The 24,254-nt window shown below is 42.2% G+C and overlaps 1 protein-coding gene across 1 annotated transcript in view; it reads left to right on the forward strand.

Annotated features, from left to right (window-relative positions):
* jph3 (junctophilin 3) overlaps nt 1-24,100 on the forward strand; it is a 57,985-nt gene extending 33,885 nt beyond the window's left edge. Inside the window, exons 4-6 of the mRNA XM_011476331.3 lie at nt 3,126-3,250; nt 6,796-7,739; nt 20,775-24,100. Coding sequence (XP_011474633.2) covers nt 3,126-3,250; nt 6,796-7,739; nt 20,775-20,855 — 1,150 coding nt within the window. The 3' untranslated portion in view covers nt 20,856-24,100. The remainder of the gene's footprint in view (nt 1-3,125; nt 3,251-6,795; nt 7,740-20,774) is intronic.
* The last annotated feature ends 154 nt before the right edge of the window (nt 24,101-24,254 follow it).

The following is a 24,254-nucleotide window of genomic DNA, read 5'->3' on the forward strand; positions in this document are numbered from 1 at the left end:
AACTCAATCATATCCTCTCTTGAAATTTTTAGGGTTTTTTGATCTTTGAGTAGCGCTTGTTCTTCACATTTTCCACAAACAGAAGTATGGAGTCGAAAAAACATCCTCAGGAGCTTTGAGATGTCTACTTTCCAAACTTTACACCTGTCCTGAGATACTTTAGGGGTTCTTGAGCTTTAGTAGTCCTCAGACTGACACAATTCCTTGGAGTCCTTTGTTAAAGCATCACTCACCCGCATGTACGGGTGCTGCAGCTTAAGGAGAGCACAGCTGTATCTTGCAGTTCTATGGGAGTTCATGTGGCCATCTGAAGGCTTAGTTTATATTTCCACGCGATTTAGAATCGCTCAGGTCGCATTGGTTGCAAGGCCATTGAAGCGGAATCGCCCTGATCGCTGGGAAATGTGACACATGCTTATGACATAATCTGCAACTGGAATTTTATGCCCATAGTGCAATCACACAAAAATTGCATAATTTAACCTGAATTTTGTTGAGGCGACTGGAGTACGGAGCAATTCTGTTAGGAACAATTTCTTTATAACACCTAAGATGATAAAACCTAATTGAAGAAGTTAAAAAAATACCTAACTTTACACACAGACACAGGGAGAGAGACAGAGTGGACAACCAGTTAGAAAATAAAGCAAGGTACTGGAAAGACATATCTTATATCTCATACCTTGCAGCATTAGAGAGTGCAATTCGCCTCTGTTTTATGGTTTTTATTTGTTTTCGCCTCTGAATTGCCTTCTTCTGTTTAGTCGATGAACACGCCACTTCTTCCTCTGCCTCATCGTGTACCTGTGCGTTCACAGAGTGTACAATCAAGATGTCCTTAATGTGAAAAATAAATCCAAAAAAGGCATTACGGTACTTGAAAACTCTAAACACCACTCAGAAATTCATCGCAGTTATCGTGGACAGTTGAAAGCAAAGCCAGCCAACATTAGTATGAACTAGACCGTGGAGACGATTGATGTGATGGCCGATCGCTGGGAAGTATAAACCGGGCTTTTAACCGGGTCACCTTTACTGACCCATACATGTTGTATAAGTGCTTAGTACAAGCTGTCGCCCGGAGCATGCTTGTAGAAAAATATGCAGATGAACATTGATACCCAATAGGCTCCCATAGTGGTCCACTATCATAGTTTTTCGAGCGTACCCCTCGTGTGCCCCATACAGATTTGCCCATTTGTCGCTCCCTGACAGTCTGTGTCCATCCGTAAGGGCAGTTGTGATTAAGGTATAAGGGACAATAGATTTTACCCAAAATTTCTCCTCAAGAAATGTAATTCACGATGGCTTCTTTGAAGAATTAAAACTTTACCTGATAAAGTTCTACACACCTACAACTTGACTGAAGATCCTCCCGGAGAGGCTTTACACCTGACTAAACCTTTTCTCGGCAATTGAAACTTTACTAGAGACATTTCTAAAACTCGACTCTGAGACTTGACTCTAAACTTTTTTTTTTTTTAAAAGTGTGTCAGATTTATTTGCACGGCACAATTCATACACAAAGTAATTAAAAGTTTAAAGAAAAGAAGACAAACTAAACCTAAACTGGAGAATCTACATTTCAAACTGTAAAATAATTAAATATGTTGAAAATCCCCTTAAATTGGGAAATAATGAGGGGGGTTCAGATAAAGGACTTTCCTTTTCATACATTAAACTGTTTTGGTCTGGTCTTGAATGTTGTCAAACATATTTAGGAAGGCTGTTCCTTTTCTAAAAACGGAATTGCTGCTTCACTGTGTTTAGTCCTGCAGACTAACAAAACGCTGGTCCTGAGATTCTGAGTCTGAGGTGGTTCATTTTGGAAGAACAAGTCCAGTTCCAGAGCAGGCAGTCTATGTTTCAGGACATAGAGGCTTTCTTAAGATTCAAAAGACTCTTATGTTAAAGGTTTAAGGTCTTATTTGAGATTTTAAGGTTTTATTTGTCTTTTACTTACCTTTTTTGATGAACCTGTGACAGGGCACATACACCAGGGTCTTAATGGTATGCAGTAACCTGAAACACTCCTCTGAACTAAAATTTGATGATCATATTAGTTTTGTGAACAAAACCTCTATTTATAATGCAGATTTACAACCAAAGTCATCCTGATACACCAAGTCAGCATAAAAAGCGAGATTATAATAATCCTTTCCATTTTTATTCAGTCCAGTTCAGACCAAAGTTTTGATAAATTACAACTTGAATTGCATTTAAAAACCATTCTGTGCAATCCGACATACTGAAAGTGCACAAAAGTGAAGAGATCCAGGCTTTCTGGGCCAAACAGGCCAACAAAACCAGGCCAAACACAACATTGGAACATCTGCTGCAGGAAGTTAAAGGCAACAGAAGCAGAGGTATTTTATGTTTATTATAAAAAAGAACAAAAGGTTCCACAATGAGAAAACAGCACAGAATAATTTGGCTTCTGTTGTTCATTAGCTGTAAACATTTACTTTTATGATGACTCGATTCTCATTTTGTGTTCTATTTATCCAGTGTGGTCTTCATCATCTGTTTTCCTTTGTTTTTCTCACTTTTATGAAACAGAATGTAGGGACATTTTTTTCAGCACATGTTGCAAATCTGTCAAAATTCTCCAGGAGATCCAGAGTTTTGCAGTAACATCAAGGTCTTGGAAGTCCAGGCTGAGTCTGACTTCACAGGAATAAAAGGAGGCTTTAATTCTATTACTGATAACAAAATTAGACATTAAAAAGAGGGTTAGGAGTCAAAAAGGCTTACTTATGCTTTGGTGAAGATAACACCAGATATAGAAAGGATGGAACAAAGCTGGTCAATTAATTTAGTTGAGTTGAAAGGGGAGATTATTGAATTCTGGGTCCATCCTGTCTAATGAATGACAGCCTTATTATAGCGGAGGGTGAATCTCGTGAGAGATATAACCCCGTCATCTAAAGGAGGTCCTGGCAGGGTCAATAGGAGCATCAAAAGAACAAAAAGACGTTCACCTCTTTTAACCCTAGCCCTTCAAGTTTAATACTTGAATTCAATAGTTAAAAAAGGGCAAAACAATGAGCTTAATGAACCACAGTTTTGGTCTGTTTTAAAATTCAGTTTTTAGAAATACAGTTTGTGTTGTTTTTGTGTTGCAGGACGGCTCACGCACAGGGTAAAGCAGAGGCGGCAGTCGCTGCAGCTCAGAAAGCCCAAGAGGAGAGTCGCATGGCAAGAGTCACCGCCAAGCAGTTCTCGCCTTCCTTCCAACACCCTGGAAACGGTGCGCCTTACTCTGTCACTCAAACCTGCACTACTTATTGATTATTATGAATATATTATATTCAGTCCTATCAGGTTTTTTTACAGTTCCATTCAACAAGAAAGTATTTGCTCTGTCTGGTTCCTGGACATTTTTATGTACCAAGCACATTTGATTGTACTCCTTTTTTTTTTTATGTATACAGAACAGAAAAAAATAAGTGATTGTCATTGATTCTGCAAGTTATCCCACTTAAAACGATGAGAGGTCTGTGACGATCATCATCTGTGACATCAGACATCATCTGGTGGGGTACAGAGGATCTTGAGAATGTTTAGGAAACAGCCCAGAACTGCAAGGGGAAAACTGGTCAATGACCTGAAGAGAGCTGGAAGAACAGTAACAAAGGTTACTATTAGTAACACACAATGTCATTATAGTTTAAAAATCTCTGTATTAAGGAAAATATGAACAGGGCTGTATATGGTGACAGTTTGGATAAAACCTCCTTCAGACAGATCATTGAGGATGAAACATGGCTGGATCTTCCAGCATAACAATGATCCCAAACGCGTCACCTGGGCAACAAAAGAATTATATTTAAAAAGCATTTAAAAGTTCTGAAGTAGCCAAGCCAGTCTCTGGACCCCAATCCAGCAGAGAATCTGTGGGAAGAGTTGAAAGTCCATGTTATCCAGCGATACGACTGAAACATCACAGCTTTCCTTTGAATATTTCCAGGATTATTTTTTATTTATAGTCTGTCTCTCACAGTTGAAGAGTATCTCTGGTTAACATTAAAAACCTTTCTATAACATTTAGTGGGACAACTTGTAGAATCATCGACTGACAAATGCTTTTTTTGCTCCATTGCATATACCGTTGTTTAATTTGGGTTGCATGAATTGTTTAAGGTTAAATATGCAAAACAAAGCAAAAAATCATTGATAATATATTCTTACATTTGTGTGTGTGGGTTGGGGATAAAGGTCAGCGCCGGCCTCCCTCCAGCTCTGCGATTTTGCTTATATCACTCAGGACTGCAGGGCTCTGCAGGTAGCCAATGCAAACGAACATGCAGCCTGACAGCCGAACACACGCTGACTTTCCAACATGCTCTCCTCACTAACACACTCAGAGACATTTGGGATGACAGTGATTGCTCTTTTGCCAACTTTGATAATCTCAGCATCTTGTTTCCCCACGTCGCTGAGTAAAACACTTTGTGTCAACTAGCGTCAGCACTGACATTTAACTGCGCAGTTGTTTTTAGACAGTGAACATCTACATCTTCCAACCTAATGTTATCTGCAAATGAATTAATAGACATTTAGAGATTATTCAACTAATGTCAAAAAAGAAAAGTTAGGTGGGAAATCACTGGGACAATGTACTTTTATTAATGGATTATGTCATTCTTTGAGGACTGTAACATATTTCCTGAAGCAAAAGGCCCATAGAGAATTCGTAGAGTTTTCCCATAGTCTAAGTTAGATGAAGTTGCTCCATTAAGATTTTGTACCAAGAGGGTAGTACAAATCAGGGCTTCCTGAGCTTCAGGATCTAACATCCTGCTTGTTTTTTACAATCCCTGCATGCTGTTGATGAAGTTTGACCAGGTAATTCCAGGTTTAAACTGACCAAATAATTCAGATAATTCAAATAAATTTGAAAGACCAGATTTGGACACTCTGAGTGTCTCAAAACCAAAGCCATGCCAAGTCACAAATAGAACTTTTATACCAAATGGGTTTTGGCTTGCACCCATATGGGGAATGGCAAGGCAAGGCAAGGCAAGGCAAGTTTATTTGTATAGCACAATTCATACACAAAGTAATTCAAGGTGCTTCACAAAACAGAAAAATGCATTAATGACCCGAATGACCCGTACGGGTGCCACACAGGTTGTATGGGTCAGTAGAGGGTTGTAGACATGTAGACATGAGTATCCGTATCTTAGAGGGGAGTGGAAGTGTATCTTGCAGTTCCCTTGAGACTCGAACCAAGTGGTGTCATGAAAATGGAATGTGTCAGTATATCGTAAAATATTTCTAAGGATATTGTAAGTTGTACACAGGATGAAGTATGGGTGATGCTGCCATACAGCCTCCTTTTGCCACACTCTAAATTGTTAGTAAGATCCTTTACTGACCCCACGCAAATACTGCATACAAAAAGGGGTGTAAGTGACCATAAGTTACCCATAGAATGCCAACACAAGCTGATTTCCTATATTCTAACAGCCAGGCGGCATGCAAGGAGCTCCTATTTATCCTTATGATCCTTATGCTGTGCGCTGTTTACAAAATAAAAAATCCATACACATGCGTATTTCACCTACTTCACCCTTACGTACCTTTGCATGTTTTATAAGTTTTCGTTAAAACCTGTCCCCTGCAGCATGCTTAAAGAAAAAATCTGCAAATCAACATTTTCTCTCCACTGGCTCACTGAGCGGTCCTCGATCTTGATATTTCACGCGAGCCACCTGCGTGTCTCCATATTGAGTTGCCCGTATCAGTACTTAATCTTCACTTCATCTTTATCAGTCATGTTTTTGTTGATAAATGGTCCCCTTTATTTGGTACACCTTTGGAACAATGTGCTGTGGACCCAGATGAAATACTGTAATTCACTCGTGGTTTGAGATCACATGCATCCGTACGGAGGGTTGACCCACACGGGAGCTGCAAGTTTTGGGGTTGTCATGGCCTGGGGAGGGTGTTGGAGAGGAGCGGCCGCATCTTACGGGGAGCGCAGGTGTGTCTAGCAGTTCCCTTGAGGCTTGTGCGGCCTCCTTAAGGGACGTTATGGAATGGAACATAGGATTGTTGTGTGTAGGGGTAAGAGTATCGTGAAGTATTTGTAAGTTGCTCGCACTTATGATGTATTGGTGATGCTCTCATAAGGTGTCCTTACCCCACACTCTGGATGCTCAAAAGGAGTGCGTTCTGGTTCCTTACTGACCATGCAGAAATGCCTCACGCACAGGGTGTGCAGGTGATACGCAACTGTTTTTGGGACGCCCATAGGATTCCAACACGTGCTATGGTCTGATTGTCTAATTTCCTAAATTCCAACAGTCTGGCTGCATGCAAGGAGTGTGCACTTATGACTTGAGCACTATCGGGCTCCTTGGACAGTGCGTAGAATTTGGGGGGTCTGAAAACGAAAAATCCACACAACATGCCTCTGTCTCACTTATTCACCCTTACTTATTAACCTAGCATTTTTAAGTTTTTACCAAGATATATTGCCTGCAACATGCTCATTAAAAAATGTGCATGAATTTTTTTTCGCTCTAAAGGCTCACCAAGCAGTCAACGACCTTGTTATTTCATATAGGGCACCTGTGTGCCAATACAGATTTGCCCATTTTATGCAGACTGACAGCCGGTATCCACCTTTAAGGGCAGTTCTGACTAAGCCTTTATCAGAGCAGTGGAAAGGCAAGCCAGATTACTCCAAACTGAGCTGTACTTTCTCAAACATGAGTCCAAAGCACAACTTAGTAATGTTATTATCCCCTCCCTGAATGCTCTCGCTTCTGCCGTTTTCCCTCACAGGTATGGAGGTGCAGCGTCCCAAACGTCAGGTGTCCAGTGAGGTGGAGGGTGAGGGCCTCTCGAGCAGCGCTGGTACAGCTGAGAGTCCTGACCTCTACATGAAGAGCGTGGGCTCTGACGACCCCTCGATTGACGCTGTGACACCTGATCTAAGCCCACCCTCCTCTTCTCCGCCCCACACGCCCCCTCCGCCTGCTCGGCCATCCCAGCGCAGCAAGAGCGCCCGTTTTCACCGTCAGACTGCTGTGGATCATGGAGAAAAGGGGAAAGAGGGAGCGGACAGAGGGGAAAAAAGTGTGGGTGGAGGTCAATTAGAGATTCAGGTATGGATGGAAGGAGGAAGTGGGGGAGGGGATGGAGGAGGGAAGGGGGAGTACACCCGGGCTAACAGCTGGAGTGAGGACAAGAAGAGGGGAGTCTTTCCAAAAGGAGGCAGTGGGGTCAGTGGCCGTGGAACGAGCCGGACCAATGGACACAAACATAGCTCCTCCAATCACAAATCCCGGGAACATGGCTCGTCCAATCACAGACAAGCTAGGGGGGATATGTGGACAGAGTCATCCTCATCTGCCACTTGGACATCTGGGCACAGGGGTGTGCACGGAAGGGGCGGTCGGCTACTGGAGCAGGATGAGGAGAAAATTAGCAACTATGAGATGGAAATGAAACCTTTACAGCCCAGAGCCTCCATTACCCACAAGCCCCATGGGCATGGGGAGGACAGGCACGGGGAGGAGCTATCACACGGTACAACTCGGCAGAGGAATAAGAACCGAGATAGTAGAGATGGAGGAAAGGACTCATTGCACAAGCTGGACAGACTGGGAGAAAAGGTGGATTCGCGGCCTCTGCGCAGGGACCTCACCCTTTCCCCCCCATTGAAATCCTCTCCCATCATACCAGAGCGGCAGGACAACAGTCTAACGCAAAGCAAAGGCAACACGGTAAGACAGAAACCTGCTGCATTTCCATTACACCATATTCTACCCAAACAAATGTGTTCAGTTGGTTTGGTTTAGCTGTACACAATGCAACCACACTGAGGACACAATCAAGTGCTTTCGATTGCCGTCCCAAGTCCTGGCACATGCACAGGGTGGTGTCGGGAAGGCACATACAATATAAAACCAAAGCAATGGCAAGTCACAAATAGAACCTTTATACCAAATGGGTTTTGGCTTGCACCCATATGGGGAATGACCCGTACGGGTGCCACACAGGTTGTATGGGTCAGTAGAGGGTCGTAGACATGAGTATCCGTATCTTAGAGGGGAGTGGAAGTGTATCTCGCAGTTCCCTTGAAACTCGAGCCAAGTGGTGTCATGAAAATGGAATGTGTCAGTATATCGTAAAATATTTTTAAGGATATTGTAAGTTGTACACACGATGAGGTACAGGTGATGCTGCCATACAGCCTCCTTATGCCACACTCTAAATTGTTAGTAAGATCCTTTACTGACCCCACGCAAATACTGCATACAAAGGGGGTGTAAGTGATACGTAAGTGACCATAAGTTACCCATAGAATGCCAACACAAGCTGATTTCCTGTATTCTAACAGGCAGGCGGCATGCAAGGAGCTCCAATTTATCCTTATGATCCTTACGCTGTGAGCAGGATCTGGGAGGGTTGACAAAATAAAAAATCCATACACATGCGTATTTCACCTACTTCACCCTTACGTACCTTTGCATGTTTTATAAGTTTTCGTTAAAACCTGTCCCCTGCAGCATGCTTAAAGAAAAAATCTGCAAATCAACATTTTCTCTCCACTGGCTCACTGAGCGGTCCACGATCTTGATATGTCATGCGAGCCACCTGCGTGTCTCCATATTGAGTTGCCCGCTTTTCACTTGCAGGTAGCCCGAACCCACTCCTACGAGCAGTTGTGACAGGGGCCGATTTGCACTGGTCCGTCTGCAGTCTGTCTCTGTTGCGTTGACGCCCAAAATAAAACATTTGTCAATTAATCGGAATGTTTACATTACCTCCATCATGTCTGCGCCTGACGTCCATCCTTCCAGGACGCAACGCAAGCTCGACGTAAGAGTTCTATTTCAGTCTGTTGATGCGCAAATTTTGCAAACAGCCAGACATGGGAAACAGGTTCGGGTTTCAAAATAAAAACTTCCTTTGCACTTTCAAAATAAAAGTTTCTAAAATAAATGTTATTTTTAAGGTGTGACATGCCCACCTCATAATGCACATTAACACCACAGATAACATCGTCATCTATTATCGGCATGGATGACGAAAGTTTAACTTTGGAAGTCCAAAACCACAACATCATTCTTTACTTATCCCACAATGGGGAAATTCTTCTCCGCATTTTAACCCAGCGGTGAGCTGCTGACTAGCCGCGCTTGGGGGGCAACAGCTGGCTGGGGAGAGCAGGGATCGATCCGCCAACCCTTCGGTTGTTGGACGACCTGCTCTACCGCCTTAGCTAAACTGCTGCCCAAACTATGAATTTTACAAGGACTCAGTGAGGAAGATGAGGACATGGGGCCTGGTTGCCATAGTTTTGGATGAAGTACTCGACACGGCGGTGGCAGAAGAAACCACTCCTCCAGAAGCCAGGGGGAATGTGGGGCAAACAGAGACGCAACACAGGGGAGACGCACCCCAGAAGAACCAGTGTAAAACAGGCGTAAAGATTTAACAACAACCGCTATTGATTAGATTAGATTCGATTAGATAACTTTAGTTACTGTGGCACAAAAGTGAAAATTCACACGAAAGAGAAGTCATTCTAACTCATTACCATATTGATTTATAACACCTACAGATTTTGTGTGTTTTGTGTGATAAAGGAATGAACCAATAATGAAAAATAAATCGATCAGTTAACAGAAAGAGGCCAAAAAAAAACAAAAAACAAGTGCTAATTTGAAAATAGCTTCAATAAAGTCAGTTAGAACCTTAATCATGAAGGGTGCATTTATGCAGTGGGGCGTGTGCAAATAGAATTTAATTAGATAATAGCAGAATAAAATTAGGACTTAAATTAGAATAAATCGGGCCAACAGCAGTTTGTAATGCATCTCAGCCACTCAGGTCCTGTTACTGCAGGATTCTACTCTTTTCGGCAACTGGACTCTTGCTGCTCACGCATGATCCCTCTCCTGCTAAAATTCTCTTCATCTGCTCACACGACATGTCTTCATCTTTAAAGCAGCATATCAATAACTTGAATTCCCCACCAGCAGCTGGACTGGAGAAGCTAATCAGATGAGCAGTGAAGCATCAACCTTTTTAAATCTCCAGTTACCCTGAAGAACAGAAAACAGCCATTCATTCCCAGCTGGAAATGTATCCTAATCAGTGAAAATCATGATGTGAATTAGTGTCTTTTTCCTTCTCATGTCCAAATGGTTTCTAGAGGTGCCTACAGATTATATCTCGCCCTGATCAAATTGGTTGTATTATGGTCATAGTCTGGTATGTCAGCAAAGGGGATGCTAGTTGATCAGAAAATATTCTCACAGTACAAAGTATGCAAATGATCATACTAAAACTATCATTGAAAAACTAACAGCAGCTCCAGATATTAAAATATACAGTTTTATTTGAATTGTCGCTTTTTAAAATGAATCAGCTTCAAATTCCTCTTCCAGCTGTGCTGTCTCTGCTCATTTACACTCACTTCACACCATGACAACAATACGAAGGCTGCATGATGTCGGGGACTCTGGTCCTTCTCAACAACTTTTTCTTTTTTTATAATATTTTTGTTGCTCCACCCTTAACGGCATCTCTTGTGCTTCCCCGGAGTGGAGACACAAAATGTGTGCTGTTGTGCCTGCTTTTATAATGCTATCACACCAATAACATCCACCTGTACGGCCCATTTTTCACTCCACCTTCAAGCGGAGCTGTTCAAACCCATTTTAAACCCATTTGGCTGACAGCGTGTCCTACACGGCACCTGAGGAGATCATCGCTCGACTTAGACTGGCGGAGTAGAATGAAAACGCTCATGGAGAAATGTCTATCAAGACAGAACCAGCTGTTCTTAGCCGGCGTTTGTTTTTTGCATTAAGAAGCAAAAACAATACAAGCTGAACACAGAAGCTGCTTAAAGCCACTCTGACTTGCCCGGACCTCAGTGGGCGATTTTTTTAAAATTAGTTTTAAAGTCTGAATGGCTGGTATGACATTTTTTAAATAGAAGAGATGTCTTTTTTAAAAATGCTGGTCCTATTTGGAGTAAAATGGATGGAAAATGGAAGCTTTAATTCAGGATCAGGCTATCACTAACGGAACACCACTCAATGAGTGTTTCTGTCAGATCCATTACCATTTCTCACTAAAGGTTTCAGAAGACTAGAACTCTGATGGACAAAGCAAAGCTGTGGGCCTCCTAACAGCAGAAAACAAAAGTACTGGTGATGTGACGGAGACTGTCCCAGAGACTTGGGTTTTGAAAGTCATCCTTCTGTTTTCTCTCTATAGATTTTTACATTTTTAAATGCAAAGAGATTGTATGTAGACTCAAAAATCTGGAACTCAGTTAAAGCTGAACAATCCACCAAAAAACAATCAATAAAAAAGGGCTTGTTAGTAACAGTAGTTTCCGTTTTTACTTTACGTTGTTCCTTTGGATAGTTTGTCTGCCCTCACACTGTAGTGAGATTGACCTCAGAGTCCAGGTACGTTTTTACTGCTGCCAAACGAAGTTAATTATCTAAAGAAAAAACTGTGGTCTGGGTCAAATGGATCAGAGTTAAATACTGGCTTCAAATTGTCTTTAATAAGTTTACTTCTTTTTTCTGTTTGTGCTCCATGCATCACATCACATCACATATGCCTATGATGTAGAAACTCAAAGGGATGAGACTAACTTTCTTTATGTAGTTTTGAATATACAAAAAGACCTTCTTAAATATAAAAAATAGATATTTAGGACTCACTCTGAAAGGGTTTATCAGCACCTATTTCAATGGAAAGTAAAACAAACAAGGTTGTAAAGTTTATCCACATTCTCTGTCCATTCCAACTAAGGCCATGGCACTTTTCCAGCCTGAAAGTAGAAATTTGTGCTTTGAAATTATCTTTTCTCTTTCTCAAAGGCCTCACTGACTGTGTACACAGCAGGAAGAATTAGCGTTAACCTTGCAGATTTTTTTAAATTACATTCCTTTAATAATTTCTTTTTTTTTCTGTTCTTGGAGTGGTTTGCTAAAAGATATTTTGACTTGACTATGGAATTGCATGTGTAAATCAAGAAACTGCAGACTGTTTAATTTCCTTTCTACACATGGTCTTAAATGAGTTTTTAATTTTCTTCAAAAAGGTCTTAAAATCCTTAAATTCACTTCTGGGCATTAGTAAATCAGAAGTCCAAGCAAATATTTGAAAGACGCACTCCGGGGCAGAGCTACAGGGTGGCAAGCAAAAAGCTTTGCCCCACACTTGCCCCTCCCCATTCTTGAGTCAATATTAATATCATAATTGACAGAGATAAAGAAATCATCAATGCAAGCTTCTTTCAGGATCTGGTGTTTTGCCACCCTTCCAAGTACTCCATAGGACATATACAAGGACATGTATAAAATAACTTAAGATTAAAATTGAATTTCTGAGTATTTCTTTATTCAAATCAGGAGGAATCCAGAGTAAATGAAAAAGATGCTGTTTAAAAAATCTCTCGTTTCCAATGCAGAAAGTGAAATAGGTGGGCCAAAGTTTCCCATTCTGATGCATCCACCTATAGACGACTAGATCCATGTGTACGTCTTCATTTTCCTCGTCCTCATCTGGCAGAACTGCACGGCTGGATAGTTCCGGTGTTGCTTGCCACTTTTGTTGCATCTTTAATGTTAGCTTGGGGTTGTGAGGGGATGTAAGCTAGCGGGAGAGTGATTTTCTTTTTTTTTCTTTTTTTTTCTTTTTTTCTAAACAAACTTTATTCATTTCAACCATGTTTGAAAATCTTTGGTGTTGGACCGGACGGAAAAGGAAAGAAGGGAAGAAGAGGGAGGGATGTCAGAGGGGGGGGGGGGGGGGGGTGTGATAGTGAGAGGGGGGGGTAAGACCATGAAGCAGCATAGAGCAGACAGGTTTACTGGTTGTTTATCATTACGGTACGGTTCAAATGTAGTTCAAAAGGGCAGGGCCTGTTCACACACACTCAAATATTATCAACACACCTGCTAGCTGCAAAAAATGTCCACATGTCAACATGTGCACAAAACAGATAGTGTTCACGAACGCATACCTATGCCTTTAAACCAACTAGTGTGAAATCTTTCATTCATTCAATCATGCAAACTATTAGTGCAAAGGTGAGCTAACACCTGTGCTCAGGTGAGTGTTTATGTTCTTCTAAAATGGATGGTGGAATGTGAAAAGAAGGAGGAGGAGCGCCCAGCCACCCCCACACCCAGACCCCCGCCGCAGCAGCAGCGGCAGCCGTAATTCCCCCGACGCCACACGGGAACAGGCAGGGAACAACCGCCCCCCGGGCGACCAAGACCGCCACCTAGGCCAGGGCCAGCAGGACCGCCGCGAGGCCCCCAGAGCCAGAGAGCAGGGAGGCGCGGAGGGAAAGAGAGCGCCGCCCCAGCCCAGCCAGGAAAGCAGCCCCCCCCGCCGCGCCGGAAGAGCCCAACGCAGGGCCCCACCGGAGAAGGACGCCCACAGCCCCAGACGAGCACCCCACCACCACCCAGGAGTTCCGGGCATCCCCCCGCCCCAACCCCAGGTACGAGCCAGGACCCCCCAAGGGAGACCCGCTTCGCACTCCAGGCAGCCACCCACCCGGCCCACGGTTGGTCCAGGGAGGAGCAAGGCAGGGGCACCCCGCCCCCGCCCAGGAGGGGGGAACCCCGGGGAAAAAAGGGTGGTCCACAAGGGGTGTTATAAATATGGGCCGACCAGGCTCGGCCATGTTGGAAGTTTTTGCGGGGCCCAGCGCTCAGGGGCAAGGACCAGGACCTACCCCCCAGGGACACGAAAACCCCCGGCTCAGGTGTAATATGAACCCCCCCACCGTGCGGAGAGAGCACCGCCGGGCCCCAGGAGCCGGCACCCAAGGGACACGGCCGCCGTCGCCAAGGGGCCCGCACCCCCCACCAGGGAGGGGGTAGGGGACAGATGGACCCAGGTCCCACCTTCCTTGCAAAATGTGTGTGCGTGTATGTGTGTTTGAGAGGGTGTGTGTGTGCATGCGTGTGTGTTTATGTTGGAATGTATATATTGAAGGGGTAGGGGTGTGTGTACTAAGGGGGGTGCAGTTAAAATTGGTGAGTAGGGCACTAAGGGGACATCTCCTGATTACTCACAGTGATGTCCCCTCACCCTCCCCACCAAGGGGCCCTAAATGTCTGAGGTGCGGTTAAAATTGGCAGGTAGGGTGCCAGGAGGACATCTGCTGCTTGCTTGCAGTGATGTCCAAGCACCCCCCCTACCAAGGACCCTACATGTCTAAGGTGCAAATAAAACCGAAAGAGGGGGGGCCCACTCCATACGGCAACCATAGGAGGGGGGCCACTGCCAAGTAGCCCCCCCACAAGGCGCATCGCAGGCTAGACCCCCCACCCCCTCACCCCAATATGAGGTTATATGAGGAAGGGGGTAAGTTGGGGACAGCTGGTAGACTGTCCCCCGGTGGTCAAACAGCTGTCCCCCAGCCCCCCCCCCCAGAAAAGGGGCCAGGGCCACCCAGCCCAGGGGCCCCACCCCCGGAGGCGCCGACACCCCAGGCCCGGCACCACCTACCCCACACAGAGAGAGAGGAGCCAGAAAGCGTCGCCCCCCCCCCGGAGCAAGCCCAGGCCCCCACCCCCAGACGCCGGCCCTAGAGGAGCTCTGGTCAGGCCTTGACGGGACCGAGGAGGCCAACCGGCCGAGGCAACCACTGATTGCCTCAGCGGAGACCCCGACCCGTTAGCCCCCCCGACCCGTACCAATAATGCCCCCCGCCCCCCCCCCCAGAACGCCCCCCCACAGGACAGGGCCGACAAGCCCCCCACCCCACCCCACCCCAGACCCCGCAGCCGAAGCGGATGACACCCAGAGCGACCGGGGGCCCCGAGAGGGTTGTCCCATCCCGTCCCAGAGCCAGGGAAGGGCCGATCCCAGCCCCAGGTGCAGATGGGCAGCCCATCCGGCGCCGCTGCCCCCCCCCCCCCCCCCCCCCGAGAGTGATTTTCTAATGATCTCCTGCTGAAGCTATGTCTTAGAAACTACACTGTTTTTTTAATTTTTTTTAAAAAGTACAAGATCATAATAAAAAAAAGACCACTGGGAACGCTTTTAGTGTGGATTAAAAGATGATCAGAGAGGAAAATTAAGGTTTCTTTTTTATGTGAGAAACAAAGATGAACGAAAGCTTATTGTGATATATTTTAAATATTTTACAATCATTAGGACACTTTAATAAAAGAAGATATATATAATTTTCAGGAAAAACTATCTCCTTCTGCTAATATATTAAATTATTTTATTTAAAGTTTAGTATGTTACAGTGGTTTTTTTCCCCCTTTCTTTTGGACATCTGCAGAGCTCCATAACGGGACAGCAGCTGCATGTTATTATTTGTCATATCTGCCATGTCACCTCCACGCACTGATTTTACTAAAAGGATTTACTGTCATGAGAGCACTCCCCATCCGCAGTGACATAACTCCGTGTTATTCCACATATTAAGATAATCCCACGGGACGTTTAACCTTGTGAAATAAAAGATTTTGTGTGCTATGAGTGAGCAGAGGGGAGATTACGCCGCTCTAATATGATTTTTTGGCCCGATTTGGGATAGGGGACGGCATGAACCTTGGTAATCCTGATAATGTGTTTGCAGCATTAGCTAATGAAGCAACAGGGATAGAAGCAGAAAAATAACCCAGTCCTATATTCGCTGCTGCGCACGCATCCTTAATGCAAATCTTTCTGCAGCTTTCTGATGCGTCTACCTGTAAGAGGTGTAAAACGCAAACATGCTCACACACAGCGAACAGATAGATGGAGCCCCGGCGGTCCTCTCTGCACCTTAGTAACAGCAGAAGAGAAAACTGGCCCCTTCCTCACAGAAAGCCCCCTATTGGTTCGCCGGCGCTCTGTTGCTAGGGAACAGTGTATGCCTTGCTTCAGCGGCGGCCAATCGGTCGGTGTGTGTCGGTAACAGTGGTGCAGCAGAGAAGCAAGTGAGATTTGTGTAACATACATAGATGCTATCTCAAAGATAAACAGGGAGCACCGTGGAGACCAACGCCGCTCAGTCAATCACTTCCTGCTGGACGCTTCCAGCTAATTCTGCAATAAAAGCTACAAAGCATCACTTCCACGTCCACTCAGAAGCATCATTCAGAAAATTCAGCTTCTGAGCGTCCCAGTGGCCCATATTTACACAAGCAAGGTTTATCCTAGACCTCCAAGTTTTCCCATCTGCATCGATGATGGCAGACAGAAAAAGAGCTGAATGATTTCACAGGTCTTCAGAATATGTGAGGTAAACCTCCCAGAGAGAAGGCTTTGAACAGGTAAACATAATCTACCCCGCACTCCAGATCTGCTCAGCACTCAGACTACTGCAGTTCTGCGGTGTTTTCCAGCTTCTGGTTGAGGACCAGAAAGGACCACAGTTCTGTTGTCAAGCCCACAAGTCCTGAAAGCACAAATGCATCACTGCATGGGAGAGATTAGACAGTCCTGTATTTTAAGATTAAAAAAAGAAAAACCTTTGGGGGGGTGCTTTAAAGTGGAGATATGGAGTACTTCAACGTCACCCGCCTTTTTGTTTGGGGTGTTTTTTCAAGAACGTCTCTCGGCAACTGTGGCTCGCTTATCAGAATCTGCTTTAATAAATCAGGCAGCGTTGCTGTCTTTGGGTTCATCTCAGTTCAGCTCATCTCTGCAGCACCAGTTAGTGAAAAAAGCCACATTCCAGTTCAGTGCAGATATCAGTTCAGTGGAAATGTTTTTATGTGATGTCAGACTACGTGATCTTGACAAGCAAAACGGCAGCAGTAAAGAAAACAAAGTTAAGAGAGATTAGTTTACACAAAAAAGAAGAGAGCAGAACAAGAAACTGAGCCCAGTGCATCATGGGACATTTCCAAACAGGTGTTTTACTGAATAAAATATTAATTGAGTTACATACACTCCAACGAGTCTCTGAGCTCTTTAGTTTTTAATTTTACATTTGAAACTTCTCATAACCGACACCAAACCCCAGAAAGCCGGCTACACTAACAATAATTTGGTTTCGAGTTTCCAAAAAGTTCAGAATTTCTTTGATTTTAAAACCTATCTGGAAACAAAGCTTCACAAAACACTTCACATCTTTTATCTTTGAGCACAGATCGATAAACGAACAATTTTGGTGTTTTTTCTCTCGTAAATTTAGCTTTTGACTTTTAATGTCATAAATATACAACTTTATCCTAGTAATTTAACAGTTATGACTTTTTTCTCATAAATTTAGGACTTTAAAGCCGTATTTAAAAAAAAAATGTTTTTGTTTTTGTAACCTGGCCCTAAAACTCTTCTTTTCTTGTAGTAATTAAATATTTGTACCACAAAAATGACTTTATCTGGTCAACATGACAAGCAAACCCGTTTTAAAATACAGGAGACCCATGTGAAAGCCTTTGTGGAATGTAATTAAGACTCCTTCATGGTTCTGTTGGTCAAAGTTAAAACTTTGGATGATCCTGCAGATTAACAGACATTTGTTTAGCCGTCGCTCCGCCTGTTTTCCTCCACAGAAATGTGTTCAGCTCTAATGCAGCTGAACAGCCTTGCAAACTGCTGCATTCAGTCTCATTTTCCCTCAGCAGTCGTTGCTAAAATTATTTCAGACTTAATTAAAACTTTGATATCTCTGCAGGTTGTTTTTTTTAAACACAATTATTTAAAAAGAGCAGATTATTTTAACTCCAGACAAATTCGTGTTTGCAGAGAGGGGTCATGTTTGGAATTATCCAAAGATCTGCAGCTGTTTGGGTGGGCTGGAGGTCAGATGGACTGACCTTCACCTCCATGACCCAAACATCTGCTAAGGAGCCACTAAACCAGAGTCCTTCACAACATCTGTTTACACACTGAAGACAAAAAGATAACACCAAGCTTAGATTGACCAATGCCAGATTAGGAATGCATGTAAACATAATAATTATGAATAAATCTTAGCCTCAAATACGAAAGGGGTTCATACAAATATATACTTAGTTTGTCTGAAGATCCCTATTGTAACAGTTAAAGCTGTCCAACACAAGAGGCCTTCAGCTTTGATCTGCTTGCTCAGCTGCTGGACAGGAGAAGTAAAAAAACAACAAAAAAAACAAGTTTGTGCTGATATCACCCAGTGACGGTGGCACAGAACATGAATGGGGACCTTTCGATGTTTGCATGTTCTCCACCTGGGGGGGGGGGGGGGGGGGGCAGTCATGCATGGGTTCTTTCCGGGGACTCCAGCTTCCTCCCACCATCCAAAAACATGCTTCATAGGTTAATTGGTTAATCTAAATTGTCCCTAGGTGTGAATGTGAGCATGAGAGTGAATGGGTGTGGGATTGAGGACATTCTACCCTGCAACAGACTGGCAAACTGTCCAGGGTGTCCCCTGCCTTCGCCCACAAGTGGCCAGGACAGGCTCCGGCAGCCCCGTGACCCCGAAAGGGAAGAACGGAATAGAAAATGAATGGTTTCAAGTCAGTTTTTTTTAGTATAAAAGGCAGGACAAATAGGATTGTCATTAGAGCCGCACAGTAAGGGTGGTTTAGAGCTGTACATTCAGCGGTCACCTGTCAGTTGTAAGACGATAACAAAGATAATGTTTCAAACTTCATATCTTACTCCATATGTGAAAACAGACTTTGGAACCACATTGCAAGTACTTCAACATCTGTTTATTTGCCAATTTTACTTCATAAGGCAAGGCAAGTTTTTTTATAGCACAATTTGTACACAATTCGTAAGTAATTCAAAGTGCTTCACAAAACAGGAAAATGCAAAAAAATATGACTGATTATTGTAACAAGACTCTAGTGGTTATTTTTTGAACTGACTTCAATTTCAAGTCTATTACAGAAAGTCAAAACAGTCCAACCTGTTTTCTTTTTTTCTTTTTTATTGAGCAATTAACACATTACAAAAAAAATTAACTACAATGAAGACATGGCGTGTATGCAAACAGAGGGAACAAATGCAGAGGGAAACAGAAAAAATACAACTAATGAAATGAAGATAAAACTTCGAGAGAGCGGCAAAATTAATAATAATGATTTTAATTGGGTTTTTTTTTAGCCACGCATCTATATAGTTTGAATTCATTTTTGTAAATTCTAAATTTTTGGTGGGGGCTTCATGTATTTTTAATTGTTTTTGTAAAATTTAGCAAGGCAGAGATTTATCTTTATACGGATTTCTTCTAATTGATACCAAATATGATCGTGTTTAATGAAAAAATTGCCAGTTTTGAGAAAATATTTTACAGCTCATTAGTTCTTTACAAAACATTTTTAATTGGGGACAAAAGAAAAATTCAATTCAATTTCTTTTTCGCAGAATGTTCACAAAATATCATTTATATTAAATTGTAGTCCTAAACGTTGTTTAGATGGATAGTTGTCATTTAGTATTTTAAAATAAGTTTTAGGAAAAAAGGAAATTTAGAATATAAGGTTTTTAATTTATTTACTCTAACACGGTCAAATGTATGTTAAATGCGAATTTTATTTATTAGGTTTTCCGGCATGAATATCGCAGTTTAATGTTCTTATTCATTAACTATGACATTTTTTTACAATGCAGCCTGGTTTCCAGCTGTCTAAATACACTCTAATCTGTTACCGCCACCTACTGGAGACCTACCAGAGTTACTGTTATTCAGAAAAACAGGCTGTTGTCACAAGTTTGCTCTTTGTGTGATTTTTTGTAATACTTTTTTTTAACTTATAATTACTTATATTACTTATCTTACTTAAATATATTTATGTTACTTGTAATGTGCAATAATGATTGGTAAGATGTTTGAATCACAATCAATAAGATATTGATTTTCTTTACTTGATCTGCAACGTGTAGCAATAATTTAATGTGATAATGTGTTCTAATAATAAGCAATGATTATTACATAATGATTACTGTTTACTAAAATCATGAATAAATGTTTTATGAAGATAATCAATCATTACTAGGCACTGGCTTTTGATACTTGAAAAGAATCTATAGGATCAGAATTGGATTACAAAAACTGTAAAACTATAAAATGAATTAACTCAGTAGGGGTGGGATTATATAAATTCACTTCTTCCCACTCCTTTTCAGGCAATAAATCAAGCTCTACTTGACTTTAGTTAATAATCACTGTAAATTAATTAAGCAAATGTGATTTAAGTGACTTTTTTGTTTTGTCTTATGTTCTGTCTTTTTTATCTATGTATTTCAACATTTCTGTAAAAAGTTTGATAAATATGTGTAAATTCTTTTATTGCTTTGACTACAATGCTTGAAATAAATCAATGAATCAAATCAAAATCAAATCGTATAATCTGTAATTTATCAAAACAAAAGCCTTAATACAAGCCTTACTTTGGCTAAATGTTGTCAGCTTAATATAAAAAAACATTTTATGGACAAATAAGCGCAATTTTAATATTTATTTTTAAAGATGCAAAACATATTCTGTATAAGATGCTGCATGACTGTTTTATTTAAAGATTTATGTCGTTTTTCAAGATTCTCTGAAAAGATGAACTTTAACTGTCTTTTCCTGCGTGGAATGAAATCAGAAAAAGATTTATAGCGGATTTCACTAAAGCTGATGTCTTCTTTAACTCACAAACACTTAAAACAAGCTTCTTTGTTTCTGCCTGAGAGATGATGGTTTGAAATGACTGGCTGTGTGTTTGCATGGAGGCTGAATGTGTTTTTTTATGTCTGAAAACAGCCTCAAGTGTGTGAATTTTCTCTGTATGCGTCCTTAATACTGACACACTCTCTTCTCTTTTTTTTATCTTTCTCCCACGCAGGCCTACAGCTCCATCCTGGTTGTCATGGTGATTCTGCTCAACATTGCAGTGGCTATTTTGTTTATACACTTTTTTATTTAAAGACAGCACTGCTTCAAGAGTCAACTATGCTAAAACAGCTATCAATTCTTCTGAGTATTAGGGCCAATCTGCTGCCCCTGTCTGCGCCCAGAGATGGAGGATGAGGACCCAGGAGGGCTCTGAGCTCAGTCCCGCTCCTTTGGAACCACAAAGAAGACCAAGGAACGGTCCAAAAAGCTGGGCTACAAGGACGAAATGCTGTCCAGAACCTGGACTTGAGTGAGCGTAGACAGCTCCAAACAAGTAGGCTGAGTCGATCTGGCTCTTCGACCGGCGAGCGTGCAGACAGAACTGATGAACTTTTTCATTTCAAATCATAGTTTTCAACAGATTTGTATCTTCTGGTTTATTTATGGATGTTTCCTCTCAAGTACAATATGTTGATGGCTCTATTCTTTATTTTTTAACCTCTTTGTAAAACTCCAGCCTTTTTGTTTTTGGTACCTCCTGCAGCCCGGCTGTTGTTATTGATGGTTCACATTCAGCTGGCTAATAGGAGAGGGCGCTCCATCTCCAGGTCTCCTCCTTTCTCATCCCGTGCAGGTTTTGCTGTTTCTGTATCGCCGTGTTTTTTCGCGAGCGTTTTCAGAGCAGCTTGGTCACCGATTAGGCTCTTCGCATCCAGCGTCCTGCCTGCAAGCATCAGCCGTGCGCACCCCGTCTCTTCCTCCCACTCCCACCTCCACACACATGCACACCAGTCGAGGACAGAGCTTCCTCTGAGCTGGAGGTTGTTGGAAGCAGGTCATCCTTAGTGAAACCCTGCGCCTACTCTACCAACGCAAAGGTGGCTGCAAAGGCGGAGAGATTTAGGAAATTAGCATCTATGATATGGCGAGATCAGTTAAAATAACTATTTTAATGCAAATCCATTTAAATGCAACGGCGCATGCACTGACACGTCTTTGTTGAGTCTAAAAGCATAACTGAAATGCTTGAGGAGTAGGGGTGTAACGATTAATCAACTTAATCTGCGAATCGATTTCTATTCCTACAATCCAACTGGACTGATCTGTCTGAGAGAAGTTGTTAATCAAATCGACCTACACTATTCTGAAATCATTTCTAAATGAAATCAATCCATGATATCAATCTTGGAAAATACCATTTGGATTGAGACACTAAAGGTTTATTTTACTTTAAAGTAAAAACAATCAAGTGCCATTACAGCGGACAACATTCACATGATGGCAGCAAAAACTGATTAGCCCATCATTCCAGTCCAATGTGTGGAAACACTTTGAATTTAATATACAGTGTGATAGAATGTTCTAATAATGTTCCCTTTGCATTCTTTTGATGTGGAAAATCAACAGCGGGCTGAACTTTAGTAAACTAAAACTTGAATGTATTTGTCATTAATTCTTGTTTACTTGTTTATTTGTATATATATTTAATTTGCACTTGATTACCTTGCAAGATATACAAGGAATCCGGAAAACTACACATGCACTGGTCAGTACCAGGTATTTCTTTCTGAGCCATCTTGTTTGAATTTTTTGGCTAAAAGATGTCCTGGATCGATTTTAAGTTAGTGAATCAGATCATTCAAAATGAATTAACATCAACAGAAAATGTAATAAATGAATACATGATTTAAAAAAAACATTAAAAAAGGGGTTTATACAAATATACACCCTGTCTATCCAAGGATACATAACCCCCTATTGTAATAGTAAAACCGGTCCAAAACAAAAGGCTTTCAGCTCTCATCTGTTTGCTCAGTTGTTGGACAGGACAAGTTAGAAGAGAAAAAAATATTTTTTTAATTCGACTATGAATCGTATCAGCAACCACACATTAAGATATTATTAAAATGAATCGTTACACCCCTATTTAGGAACAACAGCCCAGCAAGTTTTGTATTGTTCACATCCCCCAACATCAAAATGCAATCATAGGTGCTCCTGTCTCTTTTTTTGTAACTCACATGGTTGACCAGCCGCCGTGTCCGTTGCCATCGGTAACAACCTCATGGACAGCTGGCAAGTTTTTCCCTTTTTTTTTTGGTGAGTAAGATGGCTCATTTGTGGTGCATCTTTACCTTACTGCAGCAGTCCAAGGTGCCTGCAACCTCACGCGTACATGTTCTTGATCTCATGGTGGGTTGCAAACTGAAACTGGTCCAAGAGGGTCTGCTGTGTGCCATCCAGGTGGTGAGGATGCTGTGCACCACTCTATTCATCTGCAGCATGCTACAGCATGCCGAGCTCTCCTTATAGTTTGTATCTCCTCTCTCTTTTTCTTTCTTCCTTTCTTTCTTGGAAACACTGTTTTGTTTTTCAGTTGTGTGGAGAAAATAATGAAAGTGTTTCAAAGAAAACCCCCTTCTCCTCCTTGTTGTTTTTTTCTCTCTCTTTTCTATATATCTAAGTTGTTTTCCAACTTTGCACGTGAAGTTGTGCATAATCTCTGATGCAGAGGAGTGGGTTGCCATAGCGACACTTGTTTGTGTCGATACAAGGGCGATATTTTGACAGAGTTTAATGTAGAAAGTGAATCATGCAGAGAATGAATTGTAAAAAAATAATTACAAAAATATTTTTTTAAATGATAAAGATGGTTTTTCATAGCGAAAATGGCATCAGGTGTTCCAGTACGAAATTTGGCGCCACCTTTTGGACCTTTTGAGAACTAAAAAAAACTGATTAAAGTGTTTTTGTTTTCAATGAAAATAATTATGACACACACAAATACACACATATAAGAGTGATTTAAAGCATTCTACGAATACTTGTATTTTTCCCCCAATAATTTTATAAAACAAATTTAACACTAGAGTCAAACTGGATTGGTATAAAAAGTGCTGGCTAAGTTAGTTGGCTAAAAAAAGTGTAATTAGTAGAGTCCAGATGTGTCATAACAATGACAACTCAACTGGCACACTTACGAAAGCAATAGAAAAGATGTGAAGCTTTCAGGCAGTGGAAATCCATCTGAACAAATCAGGAAGCTTGACTTAATAACGGACAGGTGTTTAAGCCAATCAGAACAGAGAGTTTCATGCGATGGGCTGGTCTTTTCCGTCATAGCAGTTAATGTTAAACACAGCTGTTTTGGGGGTGTTTTTAGGCTTAATGTGGGACCCATTCAGCTGCCATTTACTAAAAGTTTATTCATACGAGCTGTCTTCAGGTAAGACTTTTCTGCCCGCAGCTGCGGCTTCTTCTCGGGAAAGTTTTGATGTCAGCCGCCGTAAACAGGAGCTCCGGGCTGTTTTTACAGTAAAAAAAAAAAAAAAAAAACGTGCTCCTCGCTGCCCCTCGTTCTGTGTAATGAGACCATGACCACAGCAGAGGAGGTCCACGATAGACAGAAAGCATCGGAAACCCCGACTGGAGGCTCCCTGAACGACCGAACGGCTCCCTGAAAGAGCGGCGCGCGGTGGTCCGGCCGGCG

Source organism: Oryzias latipes, chromosome 6 (assembly GCF_002234675.1).
Source record: "Oryzias latipes chromosome 6, ASM223467v1".
Classification (NCBI taxonomy): domain Eukaryota; kingdom Metazoa; phylum Chordata; class Actinopteri; order Beloniformes; family Adrianichthyidae; genus Oryzias; species Oryzias latipes.